Source organism: Octopus sinensis, unplaced genomic scaffold, assembly GCF_006345805.1.
Source record: "Octopus sinensis unplaced genomic scaffold, ASM634580v1 Contig09277, whole genome shotgun sequence".
NCBI lineage: Eukaryota > Metazoa > Mollusca > Cephalopoda > Octopoda > Octopodidae > Octopus > Octopus sinensis.
The window spans coordinates 16,363-37,531 of NW_021831752.1; the positions used below are offsets into that span (position 1 = coordinate 16,363).

At 36.7% G+C, this 21,169-nt stretch overlaps 3 protein-coding genes across 3 annotated transcripts; 2 read left to right on the forward strand and 1 right to left on the reverse strand.

Moving 5' to 3' along the window:
• Positions 1-289: 289 nt before the first annotated feature.
• LOC115228047 (cGMP-dependent protein kinase 1-like) lies at positions 290-2,565 on the reverse strand. The gene is made up of 4 exons (XM_036498820.1): positions 2,300-2,565; positions 2,074-2,240; positions 1,836-2,043; positions 290-533 (listed from the first exon to the last, which is right to left on the reverse strand). Exons 1-4 carry the CDS (start codon positions 2,563-2,565, stop codon positions 290-292), a joined length of 885 nt encoding a protein of 294 aa, XP_036354713.1.
• Positions 2,566-9,087: 6,522 nt separating this feature from the next.
• LOC115228048 (kinesin-like protein KIF17) lies at positions 9,088-10,938 on the forward strand. Its single transcript, XM_036498821.1, has 4 exons — positions 9,088-9,173; positions 9,696-9,918; positions 9,962-10,151; positions 10,556-10,938. The coding sequence occupies exons 1-4, from the start codon at positions 9,088-9,090 to the stop codon at positions 10,936-10,938; spliced, it is 882 nt and encodes a 293-aa protein (XP_036354714.1).
• Positions 10,939-19,065: 8,127 nt separating this feature from the next.
• Positions 19,066-20,317, forward strand: LOC115228049. Its single transcript, XM_029798724.1, has 2 exons — positions 19,066-19,216; positions 19,250-20,317. The coding sequence occupies exons 1-2, from the start codon at positions 19,151-19,153 to the stop codon at positions 20,315-20,317; spliced, it is 1,134 nt and encodes a 377-aa protein (XP_029654584.1). The 5' UTR covers positions 19,066-19,150.
• Positions 20,318-21,169: the final 852 nt, after the last annotated feature.

Sequence of the window (21,169 nt, forward strand, 5' to 3'; positions counted from 1 at the left end):
ACAACAGAATATTGGTTAAAGTCAATAGAGGTGTACTGCAAGGAGATTTTTAATTTCGGCTATAGGAAATAATTTAAGTTAATTGAATAAGTGATATCTCTAATACCATAATCCAGTTAATATCAATTTTATTTAAAAGTCATCATCCCATCCGGAAAATTCATCCTCTGGTTTAGTCGTTGCCGGTGGAAATTTGTCAAAATTTCTTGTATCAGTGACCGATTTTATCTACAACTGTTTCCGAGTAAGAAAACCGTAGGGACCAACGTGCTTTTAAGTTTGAGTGATGCTAATTTAGGCCAGTCAAACCCTTGAAATAAACTAGAATATCAGATAAGCTAGAATACGGGTGCATTTTGATGTCGTCGATGCCGTTTTTGCCGTATCCCAGTCGTTCCAAAGGAAAAGGTTTACAGGAGGAAAGCATAAAATTACGAGCACGTTTTCCGACGTGTTTGGGGAACTCAATGGCGGCCACACCTTTAAAGATTTGCTTGTAAATCACTAATGGCTCTCGTCCGACAAATGGAGGACTAAAATAGATCGAATAAGTACCTCCCGGTCAAAAGCTCGTACATTAAAATTCCAATGGCCCAATAATCCACGGCAAGGTCGTGCCCTTTGTTGAGTATAATCTCCGGTGCTACATATTCCGGAGTGCCGCAAAAAGTCCATGTTTTGTTGCCTTTCCCCAACTTTTTAGCAAATCCAAAATCAACCTAAAACGTCTTTCTCATAGGCAACCAATTTGATGTACCCCTTTTCGTCAATCATGAGGTTTTCAGGCTTCAGGTCTCTGTAAACTATCCCCTGTCCATGCAAGTATTCAAAGGCCCCTATTACACACCCCAGACAAAAACGAGTCGTGTCTTCAGAGAAACGTTTTCTTAACTAAATCAGAAAAATAACTTGTTTCGTAGAATTGTCCATAATTCTCCCCCCAAGGCTGCTTCCATAAGGAAGTACACGGAATGAGAGTCTTTGAACGTAAGAAATAATCTTGGAATAAAGGAAGAAAGCATTACTGAATAATGTAAGGACTGTCACACGAGAAAAGAATCTCCTTCTCTTGCAAAATGTGCTGTTCTTGGCGGGAATTGACAATGTGGACTTTAGAAAGTGCTTTGAGAGCGTACGACTTGCTCGAGTCGGACTTGACTTGCACCTAAGTGAAATCAATTTGAAGACAACTACCAAATCGACCCGACCAAAGCCGCCGATGCCGAGGGTTCTTATGACTTTCAAATCTTTAATTTCCACACCGACCAACTGAGGAATGGGCCGTCTCTTTGCTTTTATTGGAGTAGCCTCATCATATGTTTTAGTTTTGAGCATTTCCAGCTCACCAATGTAGAGAATCAAACTCCTAATACGTAAACAACTCCAAATTAACTCTCTGTCGAGAACTAGGCATTCCACATCACTCAACGCGACCACCGTGGCAGTTCTCGTTTCAGTGCTTCCATTAAATATTCCAATACCTGAGGAGAGCCTGTTCACCAAAAAAGTCTCCTGTTGACAATTTCCTTATCGAATTTACGGTGTGGTCGACTTCCTGGAGCACTTGAACCTTATAATGTTGTTTTGATTGCAAAAACCTTTCCGGAAACTACAATGAAGAAATGAGTTCCGATTTCCCCTTGTCTGACAATGTTATCGCCCTCCTTGTACGATTCCTAAGAGTGAAGACATTGCCAGACCATCTCGAGAGCGTCGGAGATCATTGAAAGTTTTTCTGGGTTCACGTCTTTGAACAGGGGGACGCTTTAGACTGGAGATAATGCACAAGTACCTTGAGAGAAACTTTATTCTAGCGCACGTGATGGTTTTTTGACCACGAATCATTACATTTTTGTAAACTTGCTGGTTGAGGACAAAAACAGTAGAATTCTCCACGCCTAGAAACCTTCTGAAACAAAAGACTACATCTCACTGTGGCTGTACGAGCACAGTTATAAAGAATAGCTAATTCTCCGAAAACACTCCCCGTGGTTAGAAAAACGATATGTTTTCTCTCCAGACTTGAAACTTCAAGACGTCCGGCTATAAAGAATTAAAAAATGAGGGGAGAACATTTTAGAATGAAAAATTCTTCCCCAGAATCTCCTTCCTGGATTATTGTAGAATTTTTAGAGAAATTTCGAGGAACCATATATTGGACAAGTTGTTCGAGGGACGCATAATCAACATTTTTGAAAAAGTCGTTTTCAGACAGAGCGTTAAGTATGAGAGACGTTTCCCTAAAATAATGTCCCATTAAATTATTCGAATATGCAAATTTATTTTCGGAAATTCATACTCTTTAGATTTTGGAATTATTTCTTCTCTCAGTTCAGTCTCCTCCGCAGTTTTGGCAGAAATTCCTTCTTTTTTGTTACGGCCAACGTAAGAATCATTCGATTTATTGATCTCTGTCACATTTGCTGATGAATTCACAGAGGAAAGGACGGACTGCAGTTTGTGGAGCTGGGTTCGGAGAGCTTCAAGCTCCTCGTCTTTTTCCTTTATTGTTTTTTTCGCAATTTTAAGTTCTTCTGCTACGCTGAGACTTTTCCTCAACGACATGGACTACAATCATTTTAATTACGACAAAACTTAAAACAATAATTGCGGATAAATCACGGCGCTTCGTTTATAAAGTGCAATCGTGACGCATTTCAGAATAACTATTTGAATATTTGAATTAATCAAGCGAAGATGAACTTATTCTTCCAAATGGAGGTATCCTGATTGAAATTATATTGAGGTTTTTATCAAAAAATAAATTGATTAATCTTTGTGTAATTTTGCCCACGTCAAAAAATGGCTGATTTATCACATAATTATACACATGTGCTACAAACCAATTAGATTATAATAAATATTTTCCATTTAAAGCAATTGACCCTGCTTAGAATGATCATTGTCCTATTTCGCTAATATTACTCATCCTCTTTTCTGTCTCGTTATCATTGATTGGGATTATTATTTTATTAAAAATGTATTCTACGCCTGAATCATAAAAATTGAGAATTTGAGTTTTTATTGATTATACTTTTCGTTCGAAACCTCTGGAGTCGCAGGAAATCTCACCGCGGTCTTCATATAAGACATCGGAAAAAGGATTGACTCCTGGAGAAATGAGCCTCTGACAAAGAATTTTGATAGCCATTCGTCGCGAAACAGCCAAGCAATCTTTTCCGCACACAAATGACACAATTTTTAAATAAGTAATCAATAATTTAAAAAACTTTTTAAGAGTGCGTGGTAATCTCAGTCAAGATATTTCTCTCATTTAAATCACTGCGCTGCGAATGAATTAATGGAATGTTTTTATATTTGAAATTTCTGTTTTATTTGTTATCTCGTACAAAAAAATTTTTAATGATAAAAGATATCATTTGTTTCTTGACGTAGTGGAATTCAAGCTTTTTAATTAATTTTTTATTAATTTGAGGTTATGTTCACCACAAAATCTATTCAACCTAACTATATTTATAATAAAGGTCCTAGAAAAAATCAAATAAATATCAATTGGTTTTCAACAATTTTCTGGAGAATTGGTGGTGCCGCGGATAGTTATACAGTTCTCAAATCGCCATTGAGATTCGCTAGAACAGCCTTAGTGTTTCTTGTCCTTGAAGATGCAAAACGTCAAGACGGCTGTACACTTTCGCTTTTGAATCCCGGAAGCAGCTCGTTTGGGACGTCACCTGTGCCGACTCTTTCGCCAAGGGAGCTTTGAATTCCACGGCTTGTCGTCCCGGTTCGTCGGCCGAGAAGCCCGAATTCGCGAAACTAACGAAATACGAGGATTTGCGCGATCGATTTTGCTTTTGGGCAATTGCCATCGATAATTCCTCTGTTTTTGGGGTCAAGACGCTTGCTCATCTTAAGAAACTTTGCCGTCTGTGCACCTATCGCTCAAGAGATCCCAGGGAATTTATATTCCTTATTCAGAGGATCTCGCTGGCTGTTTTACGCGGGAATTGTCTTTACTAATTTACAGTAAAATACTAATTTATTATGGAAACTTATTGTGGGGATTTATTCTTTTTGAATCTCCTGGAATTCAAATTCTTATGAGTTCAACGTCTGGTACCTCGACGACGCCATCATTGGCGGCCCCGTGGTAAATGACCTGAATAAAGTGGGTCCGATTCTGGCCTCTATAGGTTAACCCACACAAATCAGAGATTTGCAACATTGGCTACAAACCAGCAAACTTTACTTTGGAAATCCGTGCCTTATTTGATCAACTCTTCGTTTCCACACTGAGAGAGGCTGCCATCTCAGAAGAATCAGAAACGACCTACCATTCTAATACAAAAATCTATTATATCAAAGTGCTTGAAGGACTTGGTAGCTTTGCGAAGCTCCTGGGTTCGAATCTCACTGTTATCATTTCGGCCGAAGGTTCCATGCATATTACATGCACCCCGGATTGACGAGTGACGCCGTCATTAGTAATACCATTGCGGAACCGGATGTCTACTTCAGCCACACTCGAAAAGAAAAATAGATGGAGCAGAGACACATGTCTTCGTTTGGATTAGTTAGTTTCCTAATAACATGTTCTCTCTGTTTTGATTTTATGTGGATGGCCCAAGCGAGATGTTAACATTTCGTTCTCATCTTGCGGCAGGGCTTGTTGTTAAATGAACATTCTTAATAGAGCCAGCACTATCTTCAACTTTTACAAAATTGTTAAACAAATTCTTGACAATAGCTACAGGATCCCTATACAGATGTTCAAATTTTTTTAAATCGAAGAGAAAGATTCGTCCCATAATCTTTTTGTATACGAAGCTTCAAGTAGTTAAAAATATAATAAAATATCTCCAACATCGAACTCATATTTTGATCCATGAACTCGTAAATTCCTATTCATTCTTCTATAATATGAAGACATCAGATTCACCCTCTCAAAATTAAACAAGGTACTCGTCATGTTTACTAATAAATAAGAATAACAGTAAAATGATAAATCTGAAGATTTTTAAATTCTGTTCAATTATCAGACTGTAAATATCTGCAAAGGCCATGATCCATTAAAATGTCGTGTGATTTTTCAGCCTTTCTTCTGCAATTGTCCGCATTTCCTGTGTGTTATTTGAGGCAATAACAAGCATGTAATTAGATAAAAAAATCTAGAAGATAGAGCTTTCCGTCTATTAAAACGAATTTTTTTGTTTTCTTTTTTAGTTTATACTTCCGAGAAGGTGATATATTCGGTTCTTCTTCGGGGATGGATTTAATAATGTTGTACTCTTCAATATTTTTTATGATAACTTTATTAGGCATCAGAACAATGTGATTATTGGACGGTTTAATGATTTTATTGTCAAAAAATATGGTATGTCAGCAAAAATTAGTGTAAATCCTTTATAAAATACTTTTACCAATAATTATTACCTAAGATTAAAATTTACAAATCATTCCAAAACTTAAGTATTAAAACAATTTACAATTTACCACGGGCTTTTGGGCAATTGCCGTTGAGACTACCTGTGAGACGCTTGCTCATCTAAAGAAACTTGGCCGTCTGTGCACCCATCGCTCCAGAGACCCCAGGGAATTTATATTCCTTATTCAAAAAATCTCGCTGGCTGTTTTACGCGGGAATTGTCTCTTAATCCTGCGACCCGGTACTTAATAACTAGCTTATTCCGTTTTCCATTTAAATATTAGAACTTGAATAAAAAAATTATCATGACGGATGTTGGAATTGGTCAAATTACTTGTCATCACTCTCAGCGCTCGATCGCTCGCGACATTCAAGTAGTTGAAAAAAAATTGATGAAAGTGGACCTGTGGTTTCTAAGAGGATGACTCGAAAGATTCTTTGATGACTCGAAATAAATTATCCTTATCCAGTCGTTAAATTTACTAATTAATAGTCATTACCTCAGACTATTGCGTTTGAGAGTTTCAATGAGATGGGGATTTTCCAGGGGTCTCTAGTGACATCCATAATCGGCCTCCAATTTTAGTAGTTCGGTGCTTGAGGGAGTTATTAATATCAACTGTGACCTGAACAGTGAACGTGGTCGGTGCATACTTCCTTAATGTATTATGTCGCGAGCGCTGCGAGCGATCGAGCGCTGAGAGCGATTCTGACGCCTAACAGCCTGTCATCAACAAATATTTTATTAAATTATTTAAAATTTTAAACATGATTAAAATTAAAGATTGAAATAACTTAAGTTTTCCATTGAATCCCATAAAATAATATATAAGTAGACCTTAATATAAAAAGTAAAATCAATGAATACTGACGCTAATTTGGTTTAGGTTGTGAGGGGGGTCATATTTGACAGATCTCATTGTATTTCTCGTTCAATCTCTAAAATTAGGTCTTCTAATCACAAATTAACTTGTGGCAGATCAGGCTTGCTCCTTCAGAAAATTCTTGTTTTGGACATTTTAATCAATTTGAGCATTTAATTTTTTCTCATTATTCTAAAATATCAATTATAAATCTTAAATATTATTTTTATTTATGAAATCGGTTTTTTTAAAAGCACATTACCTGCTTTGGCATCGATTTTAATTTTGTAATCGAATATATTGAAAACCCAAATCCAGCACGGGTATTTGTCCATTTTATGAATTGTTGATTGATCGCATCTAGAATTGAGTGATCGCTCGCTGCGCTCGGTCGCTGCAGCGCTCGCGACATATTAATTCTGATTAGATATAATTTATATTAAATCATTTGATTCTAACAAAAATACACAATTCAAATTAGACGGGGTTATCATTCATTAGAAAAGTCATTTTTAACACAAGACTTATTTGATTGATTTTGATGGAGAGAAATGGCAAATTGGATTTTGTCGATTTTACTTTTCAAACATGTAATTTCGTCGTTCTTCTCTTTGATAATTTTGCGAGCACGTTTGAGTTCCTCCATTTGAATATTCTTATACATCTATATAACAATATGAATCGATACTTTTGAATTTATATAAACTTTTTTATGAATTAATGGAATTTTGGAATTCCAAAATCAAGTCGGTGTCTTGTGATATTATATCAAGTCTTGACGCTACTTTAATTTCATAATTGATTTTTATATTCATTTGAGGTTAAGTTCACCACAAAATCGGTCAATTTAAGTTATCCTCATCGGTTAGAAAATGTCATTACCAATAAGAATAACATAGCAATTACTGAGGTACAAATTGAGGCCAGAACTCGAAGACTAAGGAGGAGTTTACTACACCAGTGAAAAGGAAGAAGAGACAGGTATATTTCAGAGGCGTATATTTTGTTTAGTCGCCAATGGATTTTTTAATCAAAACAATTTTTGTAATATTTCTATTAAGACTAACCCTGGTCCTTTGGTCAATAAAGTTTTTCTATTAAGAATGAAATTTGTTTAAAATATAAAATTTTAAGGTGATTTAAAATAGTTTGTGAATAAATTGAGAATGGTGTGCATTAGCTGTATTTTATACCCAATGATTTTGTGGATATTTTCCCTCATTGTTAAACAGATTTATCAATTGCTCCATTGGCCAAAGTCGTGTTCGTCCCCCTCCAAGGTTTGCCACATTTAGTGATTATACTTTTAGTTGTCAAATGTCCCACTGTCGGGCAATGATCCTGAAAAGGACAAAACTTGATTGTTCATTCTCTTATTATTAAATTTGACATTTGGTTGGAATAGTTTTATTAATAAACAATCACCTGACCTCCTTATGTTTGTTAAAAGGAACATAGTGCGACACGAATAGAGATATAACTGTGCTAGTTGGTTGACTACTCCTGTAATCCCTGTAGACACAACCAATGCTTATTTTTTAAAGGTGGAACACGGCTTTCAAAATCAGACACTTTTAGGAATTTAAGTCCAAGAGACGTCGATGCCTGGAATCCTCCATTTGGACAGCCCTCGCCCACACTTGCTCAGTCAACTCGGTCTGTCCCTCCCAAATCGTAAGCAGTCTGCAATTGTGGTCAGCAGAAACCTGCACAATGTCAACAGAGAGTGCAAGTCGTCAGCCGAGTAAGCAGACGTCCTTCTTCGTTGGAGGAAGTGATTCTCCATAACCTACCATAAGATGACCCCCCACCTTCTGCATGCAGTCGGGGATTTGATAAGTGGAGTGCTGCACACTCGACAAATACTGTCGGGTGTCCTCACACACCTCCCTGAGGACACTCTCCACACATGCATCCGGCAGAGTGAAGACGAAAGGGATGGAGTAACGGCACTGAATACATCATTGGGGATACCTTCAGGATGGATGGGCCGTGGGATAACACAACTACCCGAATGTTGGTGGAGAACTCACATTTGTAGAACTTGTAGTCGTAGGAGATTGTTTGAGTGAGGCATACTTCATTGAGAGCAGCCAAATTGGATAGTCCTGGAGTGTTTGCATACTCCAACCTTGTTGTAGTAACTGCCCAGAGGAGAGGGCACACTCGTCGAGGAGAAGGACAGTCCCGGGAGCCATTTGGAGTAGTCCAGTGGAGAGACACTCAGCCTCATAGTCCATGCGAGGCACCATTTGAGTATTATTCATATTGTCGATGGTCATTCTAAACTGACACGCCTGCCATGTTAATTGTCCCTACCAGTGGGGTTAGAGAATGCACAATCTCGGCCAGACGGGGGCAATAATCCCTGTCTACGGGCATTATAAAGTTAAGAGAAAAGTTGGATTGAAGGACTCCGTGGTCACTGCCAATGAGGAGGGGACACCAACCAATTGGCCACGAGAGCACACAGCAAGTATTGGGCACTGAGGCCGTCTCCATTAAGGAGTGTGGTGAGGCGGTGGAGGAGTCCAGTAGGCATGTCCATGGGAGTGTAGTGTCCCCATATTGTGTCGTAGTGGATGACATGCAAAGATGTCTCACTCACAATTCCATAAAAGTCGTAGCAATGGTTCATCATGAGAGAGGACTCGTATAATTTGATGACCATCGAGTGGACACCACTCTTCTGTCCCCCATACTGCCTTACCACATCCCCAATCATGTCAACCAACCTCACTGCCCATTCTGTCTGGTTAGGAATTAGGACGACGTGGTAACAACTCCTCTCCGATATGCTCTCCCCATAAAACTGGTCTTGTTCAGACTATGGTTAATATGGCGAATACGGCCATGTCCATTGAGTCCCGGAAATGCCCGCAGTGCACGGATGGGGAATTTGATCTGCGGAATGTCGAGAAAAAGTATTCGGGGTCGAGGATATTCTGAACCATCCCTCGAAAGTGCACAAAAGAACCGTCCAACCCTGCCTCATTGTTCAGAGATTTTATTTTGGGAAAGTTGTGTTTTAATTTCAGATCATTTAAAACGTAATCTTTTACTTCCTCGAATAATGTCTCCGAGTGTGTACCTACAATATCAATTAATAATATTACACCGAAAAGGTCTAGAATATGAGATCGGAAATTTCCTTCGAATAAATTGTACACGGGGAACACCATACAAGTTAATTTATTTCGAATTCATTTTATTACAAATATATATTAACAAATCGAATTAAAGTTTTACAAAATTGAATGAAAATGATACAAATTAAATTTGGTAACATACAGTATTAGACGACGTAAATATTATGAGTTGAGGATGAGCCAACTTTCTTACTGCAAAACAAATAGAGCTGTCGGGGCATGAATGGCCAAGTTACTTAAATGGTAGAATAATTTGATTTGTAACTAAATAATATTATTAAATTGAACATTCCTAAGGCAACCATTATCATTTCCAATGACTGAACGTGTAAAAGTAATTGTTAGATCCCGTCCTTTAAACGAACGTGAATTAAAACTTCAATCAACGCCAGTTGTTTCTGTGAATAGTGAGAATAGCGAAATCGAACTAAAAGACCCGACGTCCAACGACCCTCGCAATTTTACATTCGATGCAACATTTGGGCCGGACGCCCCGACAAGTCTAATCTATGACAGTGCAGTATGTCCCCTCGTCGAAGTTGTTGTTCGATTAACACTGACAGGAAGTACTCAGCGGATTCAATGCCACAATATTCGCATATGGACAAACTGGTTGCGGCAAGTCATTCACGATGGAAGGGCCAGACGACCCCCCCGACCAGCGTGGCATTATTCCCCGGTTGTGGTCGGTTGAATATCACCCAGAGCATTCGAGCAACTGTTTGAGAGCATGTCCGTGTCGAAGGACACCAAGTTTTTAGTACAGGGCTCATATTTGGAAATATACAACGAAACACTCCAGGATCTATTGGACCCGAGCTGCAAAAAAATGGAAATAGCAGAACACCCACAGAAGGGGGTGTACGTCGCAAGTGCACTTTTTAATTTATGCTGAGACATTTCGCGGCACAGTATCAACTCTGTCGAAAAATGCAGGAATCTACTGGCTCATGGACGACACAACAGACAAATGGGGGAAACACAAATGAACAGAGATTCCTCAAGAAGTCACGCAATTTTTATCGTCGAAGTTGAAGCTTTTACTAAGGAAACTGACGGGAACGAGCGAATTACGGCGGGAAGACTCAACCTCGTCGACCTGGCCGGGAGTGAAAGGCAATCAAAGACAGGTCTGTTCTCTCACTGAAACTCACTAGAAAGTGTTGGAACCCGCTTCAAAGAGGCGGTGAAAATAAACCTCTCCCTGTCCGCCCTTGGGAATGTGATTTCATCCCTCGTTGAAGGCAAACGGACTCACATTCCTTACAGGGATTCGAAATTAACGCGACTCCTGCAAAACTCGCTTGGTGGGAACTCAAAGACGATGATGATCGCTTGCATATCCCCTTCGAGCGACAGCTTCCACGAGACACTAAGCACTCTGAGATATGCCAACAGAGCCAAAAACATTAAAAACGCGCCTAAAATTAACGAAGACACACGTGATGCTTTACTTCGTCAATACCGCGCTGAGATCGCCTATCTACGAGAAAGTCTGTCAGAATGCTGTGGTATGACGCCATTTGTATATTTAAGATAATGTTATGGCCGAACACAACAAGAAACTCATTGATGTTTGTTTTTGATGACATGATCTTTCAGGACCACAAGCAAGAGATTGAGAGAATGCGTCAAGAGTTTGACCGGGAGAAAAGATTATGGACGGAAAGACAGCTAAATGCATCAGACGACCTCGTAAATAACGAACGAATGAAGGATATGTTGGATCAGTTGGAGGATTACCTTGTTGGGGGGGAAGAGGCTGATAACGCAGAACTGAGAGCCGTAAATCTGAGGAGAATGAAAATTTCAAATCAAGTCAACCAAGTAGCGACATCTACAACAAATGAATCCGATGACGACCCCATGATGAGTCTCTACCAGAACGTACACAACGAAATGGTCACAACGTCTGCCATGCACGAAAAAGAACGTAAAAGAGTAAAAAATGGGTTTAAACGTTAGGTTAGAAGCCTTAAAAGAGAATTACGTGATACAAAAGATGAATTAGCTTCTGATAGAGATAATTATTTGGAATGCATTCGTGAACAAGCAAGACAAATCGAATATTTGAATTTGCTGATTGAGACTATTCATGTCTTCGTCCCTAAAGAATCAAATTATTCCAATCTCAGCAAAATAAAAACTCTGACTATTTGGAATGAAAATGAAAATCGTTGGATATTGCCATCGTTATCAGTCCAAGTTTTGTCTCTTCCAAGTAATATCACATTATTATAAATCAAATTTAGAAGTGAGTACAACGAGTACACCAGAATGTAGTAAAGTAAGTTATTTTGGCATTAAATGCAGGGATTTGATACTCAAAGTTCTAATTCCTCAAATCTCAACGTTAAAAAAAGTTTGGATAAATTTAAACGTTCTTTAAAAGTTTTAAAATCTAAATCCGAGGGTGAGCCGCAAAGAAAGCCTTCTCGTCTCCAGCCCCTTTAAAATATTGTACTAACCTTTTATACCGCATTACATGTAATCGAAATTTTATTTTCTCAAATCAAACATTTAAAGATTATTGAAAATTTTAAGATCAAAATATGATGAAGCGACTTCCAGAGCTGAGTTGTGACTGGTAACTTTGACAAAATTTTATTCATTAAAAAAATTAATTAACAGCTTAGTTCTAACAAAGGTCACCATAAAATAAGCAAGTTAGCTAAACACTGGCAACCTAATTTTTCATTCAGATGCGTATCGTTTTATATTGAATGAAGAATATTTTTAATAGAATTAGTAAATCTCTTATTTGTATGCTCTGCTAGTGATAAATGATTGACTCCATATTTTTATTATTATCAAATTAATACTGGGAATTATGCTAATTAGAACATGTGGGTTTAACGGATCATGTTATAAAAAATTAGTAATTTTTTAGAAATTCACAAGCAATGTTTAAATTTCTATATTCTTGTTGAATTTTATTTTTCTCACTTATCAATATTTTCTTTTTTTCAAAATACGAAAATAAATCATTTTTTGCCTAGAAATAAACGGAAAATAAATACTTGATCCAATTTCTCATTTTTAACTGTAGTTGGATAATTTAATTTTAAATTCCTGTCAACGTTGCTGAGTTGTAGACAATACGGATAAATCTCCGAAATAGTAAAATGACGCTGCTTTAGTTTTACATTGATTTCTGACGATTTTCGGTCTTTGGAGACTGCCAATGCTTGACTGTGGCGAAAAATTGAATCTTTTGCAAAAAAGAGAACTTTCTCATGAGACCAGAGATCAACACGTGATTTGAATATCATTTTAGCACTACTTCCTCTTTCGAGCCTAGAATTCATCTCAGAAATTCTTGGTAGGTTATTCGTCCTGTCCCTTTCAATGTAATTTTTTATAAAATTAGTCAGATGAATTGTTTGTCTTGTCAAAGCAATGGCTTTTCGTGAAAATCTGTCTATTTTTGAAATGTGAGTGATTATTTCGTTGAAGTTGGCAATTAAGGAGTCCATTAATTTACTACACTGTTCAATTGAGAGTACCAATGCGTCCATTTTTACGGCAATGATTCGAAATAAAATTGATTTCTTTCTTAATTCATATTGTATTTTTGAAAACATTGGTTGTTCGTAATATGCCATTAGCGAAGAAATTATCTCGTTTATAAATTCAAACAAACTCAAGTAAATGTCGAAAGTTGTAGTCTTAAAGATAGTAACAATTCTCGTAGCTGCATCCACTTGTTTGATTTCACCCTCCAACGAACATTTGGACAAAAAATCAAGAAACTTGTCGACGCTTGTTTCCCTCCATGAAGTCTTATCTGTCTTAATTGTCATATCATACAAACAAGTTACCGATTTCTTTTCCATAAACGAGTCAATTATCACTGAAAAATCCTTTCGAGAATGACAGGCCGAATATATATGATGCCATTTTTTGATTGAAAGACTTAAAGAGTTTAGAAGACTCAGGTTCTTTCTTTTATATGAATCCATATTTTTGATTTTCGTCACTTTTGATTGAAGAAATATTTTTTCTAATGTTTTTGTAACTGGGACATCCACTGGCACTTTGTTTACACCACTGTTGGATATTTGAGGCACGATTTGGTGTTTTTTATCAGCATGTTTGTTTTTACCAATCATTCCCGAATTATAAAGTTGATGAGAAAATATAATTATAATAGAACCGCTGTTAATTAATGGTAAGCGGTACGAATTGCTTGGTAACTTAACACAATGAATTTTATCAAATGTCACTATTAGACAAAATTTTATAAAAGCGTGCTTTAAAGGTTTCAAATCGATTAAAAAACACTTTAAAATACTAAAAAGAATTGTTTTATGTGTCCCAAAAATCGAATTTTTCTATTTTAATACTTTTTTACTTTACACTATAAATGTTGACGCCAATAGTGACAATATTATTTTTTGAGTTACCTAAAGGTTTCTTTAGAAAATTACTAAATCTCACTCCTTCTTAGTTTTCGGATGAGTTACTTTGTGACGAATTTCATGAAAAATTTATTTTGTATGCGAATTTTTCTTGTCGAGTACCAATTCCTTCCATTCGCAGTTGAGACGTCTAGTTTCTTGGGCGGAAATGCAATCAGCTTCGTTCAGGAGATCGGATCTCGGATGTCGACACTCACAGGCGACGCCCGCGAATCGAGATGGTTTTTTTGAGTGGATATCCCTCTGATAGTACACTCGAACTCTTTATCGATCGCGTCAGCCTCTCGCCCTGTGAAGAATCAGCCTTTTTAATTCATTAATATAATTAACAGTTACACAATTTTTCTTGTAGTTAAATAAAAAATGCTTTCATATCCATAAATATAATTTAAGGTTCCTTTTGTCCTATTATTTTCTGATTTTTTCCTTTATTTGTCGTTTTTGTTCTTTGTATCCTGATTTCTGTTCTTAATAGCTGGAAAAACGATTTTATTTGCAATGATTGGGTCGAATATTTGATGCCAGTTATATTTAGTTACACATTGTGTAAACAATTTTATTCCAAAAATAATGTAGATTCATAACTGGATATGTTCAAAGGAATTCATGATTATAATTAGGGTTTGTATCAATATTCTATCTACTTTCATTACTCTACCCATTTTAGTGTCAAAATTTAATTAATCCAAAAAATCCTTTTTTTGTTTTAACTTTATTTTATCTGAACTTAACGCATATGGATTAATTGATTTTTACTAGTTATTACCAGGGAAACAGAATCATGTTGTCTTTGCCCCCACATGTCAATGGACAAACCAAAGGACACATTTACTTGAAAATAAAACTTTTGTCTCTCCCTACGAGATTACCACGTCTCCGTCTCAGATGGTGGGGTGATTCAGGAAGCGGACTTGTCATTAGGTGATTTGATAACTTAAATTGGAAATTAGGCCCGGCAAAGGAAAAGTCTACTCCGCACGAATAGATATAAATTGTTCGATGGTACAGTTCTCTCGTTATCTGTGTGACATGTCCCCCTTGAAAATAGAACTCATTGACGAGAATATGCAGCCACAGGGGTCTGTCCAATTGGCCGACCTTAACCAATTGTCGAGAGCAAGTCCGATAAACAAGTTTGGTACCTATTTTAAATATTTTCAGTGAGTATCCAATTGATTCCGTAGCTGAACATAGTCTTGGTAAATTAAAGGCCAGCATATGGCTTGAAGATGCAGTAGAGCGACAAAAATCAATTTCTTCTCTCTCAACTACTGATCTGCCAAAGAACCTCCCGCCGACTGCTTGCGTGATGGGAAGTACTGTACATCAAGAGGACTCATCATTTCGATCTCTTGCCACGGTAAGTATTCAATGCATACTTTTGTGTTTAGCAAAATTGTTCAGATGTCGATTCTAATGTCATTAACCGTTCAAATGTCATTAAAAATCGACCAAAAAAGAATAATCCAAATATGAAACAAAAATCGACCAAAACAGCAATAAAAAATAAAAATCCAGACAGTGATAGAAATTTAATAAAAAACCTGATGAAAAAAACTCAGGATCTTCTCTTGGATGACGAGATTGCTTATAAAGAAGGCATTTCTACTTTACCAACAATTAGGCCAGAACCTGTTCCAAAGTTGTTTAATATACTTATATTAAAACAGAAATGACACAATTACTTCAAAAATTTATAACTTGTTACTGGATCAAGTGGTGAACGACTTGACAGACGATGAGGCAAGTTTTGTACAGTTTGAATGTTAGATTTCAATTGTGGACGACTTATTTACTACAACACACAAAAACTATTCCTCCTCATCCGACGATACTCCACTCCCTGTTCAATTACCACAGACAAACCCAAAAGATTTTGTTGTTGAAATTAAAAAACTTGTTTTTAAATTCAACAATTCATTTGGTAATTAATATGTCATTATAAGTCAGTTCCTTTTGAAAAATCAGGGACACCCCCATTGCAGGAACCACAATTATCGATGGTGGCTCGTTTTTTCAACAGCGGAGATTGGCCACCTTTCGAAATAAATATTGATTCGGGGACACACAATGGGCATAGCAGTGATTTCGGAAGCTACAAACCATTTTCACTTAGAATTGAAAGGTCAACAATGAATATCGTATTCCTTTTATATTACAAACAATACAATGCTAAAACAGTATAATTGCGTAATATTGTCAGAGAAAATGCGCGGGAACAGCCTCGATGTGTCTTCCCTGCGATTCAGAACGATGCATCAAAACGAAGGTGGATGTTTACAAATCCGGCGGAAATGCTCGGATAATAGGACATCTTCAAGTGATGAACGAATCTCATTTTTATAGTTGGTGTTGAGAATTTTCGAAACTATTAAAGAAGAGAAAAATGTCTCATATTTTCCCATAAAAAAAGAAATAATCCCAATCACTCCCACGATAACAATTCCAAATGATTTGCCATTCCTCAGCACCATTTTAATTATTGAAGAAGGACAACAAATTGGTTTTTCTCGAAGTAAGACTGGTTGATAATTTCGAAATAAATAAATAGAAGACCAGCCCAAACGGTGCAAAAACCCTTATTTGATTTCCAAAATGTTTTGGATCAGCGATGCGTTGAAATCAGAAGTGTTTTTTAACACTGAAAACCCTAAATTTTCATTTCGCCAAGTGCCAATATTTATTTCACAACGTGAAGGTATGTAAATTCACGCCTACAACAAAATCATTGGACAAAATGCAAAACAACCACGTTATTATAGAAGTATGGGATCGGAAAACGTTTGAAGATAATGACCAAGTGAGGCATAACTAATTTTTACAGGCGTAGTTAATCGGCATTGTGAAAATTCCATTACATCGTATTGCTGCCGTATTCCTTAATAATGAGACCGAATGTTTTTTGAAAGTATGACCAAATTTACTTGAGAATAGAACGACCCCCTAACCGTGTTTAATGGCTGGCTTCCTGTTCGCAATCCTTGCCGGGCTTCTCAACTTGGCTCACTCTCCGTTTTCTTCGCACTGGCAACTGAAAGTCAACTTGATAAAATCATGAATAATGAGTCTGTTGCTCTTTCTGAGAAATATTCGAAAATAGCTCCAATTAAAAATCTTGCACCTGTTCAAATTGCCCCTAAAGCTCTAAAATGTATCTAAATGTTTCTTTTCACGATTGTTAGATCCAGCAATAAAGCATGTAGTGCACTTAACTGTTCACAGCTTTGAAAATGTGAACTTTTTATCGGAAAATTCTGATTTATATGTTCAGTACTACTTTCCTAGGCAGAATGATAAACAAAGCACTCCCTTTGGTTTAATAATTTTAGTTGAGTTGGCTTCGTTCAGAACTGGATTCCGTAAAATTGGAACCATCGACGACTTCAATGATTCACTTTGCCATTCCATATCCTTAGACTCTTCTATTTCATTTACAAGAGAACTTTTAAGGGGTTTTTCTTAGTCGGATTAACTATTATAGCCTTTGAAGGAAATGACTTACGATTCCAAGTCTGGCTGCGCTGTTATGTGCCGGCAATCCGTGATAGATTATTAGCTAATGTTAAAATTAATTTTGACCTGTTTCAGGCAACGCTCGATCTATGCAAACTGGTTGCGATTCCCTCGATTTTTGATGAAACTGGAATGGCAAGTGTAGCGAAACATCACTTCAAACTTGATTTAGAAATGACAAATCTTTCAACAATTCCCCAAAGTCAATCTGTAATGATCTCAATCCCTATATTAGGAGTGTTATATGAATTTGATTGTATTTTATGAGAGACTTATGGACAATGAAGAGCACACCAATTTGGAAAGAAACCTTTTAATAGATGTCAAAATCAACAATATGGTTATTAATTCCAAAAATGAGTCATTTTTTCGTCTCACATCTGCCCAAAATGTACACCTTTATGTTCATTGTTAAAGACAATGCACTGTGGCAGAGTATTGACAAATGGGAAATGCGTTCCCAGTCATGTCACAGCTTTGGTTATCCAGGATGAATCTACTAGTTTACAACTAGAAGTATGGGAGGCGCCTTCGACTTGCCTTCCCACTTCTCTTAGCAAATTCGAATTGGCAATGGAGCAACAATCTTCGAAAAATGGATTTAAACTAGTTTCCACTTCCGAGATTTCCTTGACTAAACTGCTTCTCAAAGAAACTGGTTATTTATTCTAAAAAATTCCACAGGGATAAATGGATGGATAGGACTGCTGGAAGCGGAAAGTGGCTTGATGAATGGAGCTTTTAATATTTCAATTCGTTACTGCAAAGAAGGAGAAAGGCAGAAAAGTCTTGGAAAATCCCCTCATATTGCATTGCCTAATTTCTGGCCAATTGGTAAAAAAGCATATTTTGAACGACTAGACGCTAAAAAGCATCAAATCAAGTTTAATCTGACTAGTTGTCAAATTGAGTTTTTCCCAGATCTTCGAAGCAACTTCACGATGGGACACTACTGCGTATACGCCCGTATGAAATATTATCATCACGGTTATTTCACTAAATATATACTATCAGATACTGAGTGCACTAAACCCGTTCCACTTCAGTACAACAGCGGCCGTTTTAGTGCAAACCTTGACCAATCAATGACATATATAACACAGCTATCCCCCAACTATTGCTGGTTTTAAGTTTTTGGTATTTCATTTCAAGGTTTACTAGAGAAGAAGCAGTAGAGATAGAAATCTGGTTAACCTCAGACAAGCACACCGGAGCTTTACCATCAAAAAACGACTTTTTTGTCGGTTCTTCGTTTATTGACTTACTCGATTTGTTCATTGACGAACAGTTGACTATAGTAATATTAATTATGACAGAAACAACATTACAAACGAGGATACTTATTTTGCAATATTCAAAGCATCCAGCATGTCAGATTGCGTAGTCCCACACACGTCATATCTCAAATGCTCAATCAAGTCTGAATTCAGAACAAAGGTGACCGAGCTTCTTGCGGAGAAGACAGAAATGTCCGCCGATTCATTATTATTCCATATTGTAATTGAACGAGGCTCGCGACTCGATTTGTACATTCTGGTTGTTTAATTTGAAGAGGCGGAAGCAAATTGACTTCAAATATATTTGTTTTATTGTCTTCACCTTTTGTTGGCAAGACATGTGCCGTCGAGTCCATTAATCCAGTTTGGAACTATCAAGTCGACGTTCGGGTCAACAAATCTGCTTTGAAACGAGAAGATTACGTTAGCAAAGCTAGGCTTATTTTAGGTTTTAAAACTCGATGTACTTAACCTTGGAGACGAAACACACACTGTGACAATAGGAAATATTCACGTGGACTTGAAGCCTCTCCTTGTTGGAATGCCCGAGTTATATGGATGGTACAACGTAATAGATTCCCTTAGACAATGTCGTGGGCAAATTAAGGTCACGTAACTCTAATTAATAATCATAATTTAGTTGGCGGTCGTTCCACTCTATTTTCCGGTTAGTGAAAAAACTCGTCCTGTTGATTTATCGATGGAAAAATCTTCCGATTGCCACGAAACCGTTACATCTGAACCAATATGTGTCCCTGAATACCACAGTGTCTGTTTATCGGACTCGCAAAACGACAATATGTGTTTAGACGAAAGTAATGAGATGAATTGTGACCTAATTACCCAATCGGAACTTTCCACCACATCTTATTCAAATATACAAGAACAAACAAAATCACTTTGTAGTGAGGAAATAATATTTTCTGATCAACTGAGCCTAAACGAAGAATCTTTAAAGCCAGTTGAAAATCTGCAAAATGAGGAAACCGATAATTTCACTCTTAATAAAGAAAACGAGCAGGAAATAGAAATTATTCAAATAAATGAGGCTAGGGAAAGAGCTGAAATTGTTTTGTCAGGACCTCAGAGTGAGGAACCAAGCTTGCCTATAAGCGATGCCTCAGTTTCAGATGGAATTTCTGAATTTGATCATGAAGAACCAATTGAAAATAGCTATGATGTCGATGCTAAATTGGAGAGTAAAAATGAAAATAAAAATGCAGAAGATGATTTCAGCATAGAAATAAATATAGATGAAAATATTAATTTGTTTGACACCAAGAAACGATACGGAGAAGTTCAGAATTTACCTGAAACAAATGTTCTCACAGTTTTTCAAGAGAGTCCTCAAATCGAGGAATGTTCAGAATCAGATGAAAAAGTGGTAAATGCCAATAAACGCGATGAAATTATTTCCGAATGTTCTACTATTGTTGAAAATAACGATTGTCAAGATACTTTGACTTTTACAAGTGATGAAGACGTTTCATCGGTCAAATCTCTTTTTGTAAAAGAAGAAATGTATAAAAAAGACTCTGAAGACATGTCAAAAACCTTGATTGACTCTCAATCATTGTCCGAATCGGAGCCAGATTTCAGCGATTCTGAAGATAAAGAAATCCGTTTTTTCATGCCTACCTCAGAAATGGTTAAATCAATGCGCAAACTTATCAACCGTTACGGAAATTCAGAATTAAATGTATTATGATGAATTATTTCTAGACTGCTGAACTGAACAAAAATGGTGTTAATTTGGATAAACATCGTGAAATATATAGAATTAAAAAAATTTTTCATTCTAATAAATAGTCTTTGTCAAATTCAAAATAATATGCCATTTACTATAAAATTTTTAATAATGCTGACATTATATGTTCTGTCGAGTTTAAAGTAACTTTCAAGTATTGCAAAATACCGTATAAACAGAGGAATCTTATAGTTTTGAAGGCGTATCACGTCCAGTGATTTAAAAAGAGATCAATTAATGATTTGTCATCTGGAATCAATTTGGGTGTTGCCCCTGATCGCCTTCTTTCTGGGTTTAGTTTTCCCCCGCTAATTGTGGAGAGAAATCTCAGATATCTCTCGTCCGGTGGATTTTTAAACCGGTTTACGTGTCAGACTTATTTTTTAAAAAGAACGGAATATAAAAACTAACAACACGTTTTCCTCTATAAATAAAAAAAATTTTATAACAAAAAAGTATATTTTTAGGTTTTGTGTAGCCTTGATTCTATCTTCTACGAATAAGCAGACTAAATATACAGTCGTCAGTCGGAGAATTTCTCCCCTTATTACATCCAGATATTCGACACTATTTCCTAACTCAGTCTTAATAGATTAATTTGGTGTTACATCAAAGTCGAATTGAGGATGTTCGTACACTGTCCTTGACTGATTTTCACATCGCTTGCTCGACAACTAAAAATAGTCCTAAATTAAAAATATTGCCGAATAGAGCTCGTCTTCGCACTCGATCACCGATTTTTCCATTTCTATAACCTCATCCAGAAGTTTGCAGCATGACTAAGATTGATACGAAATATCAACATGCTTGCAC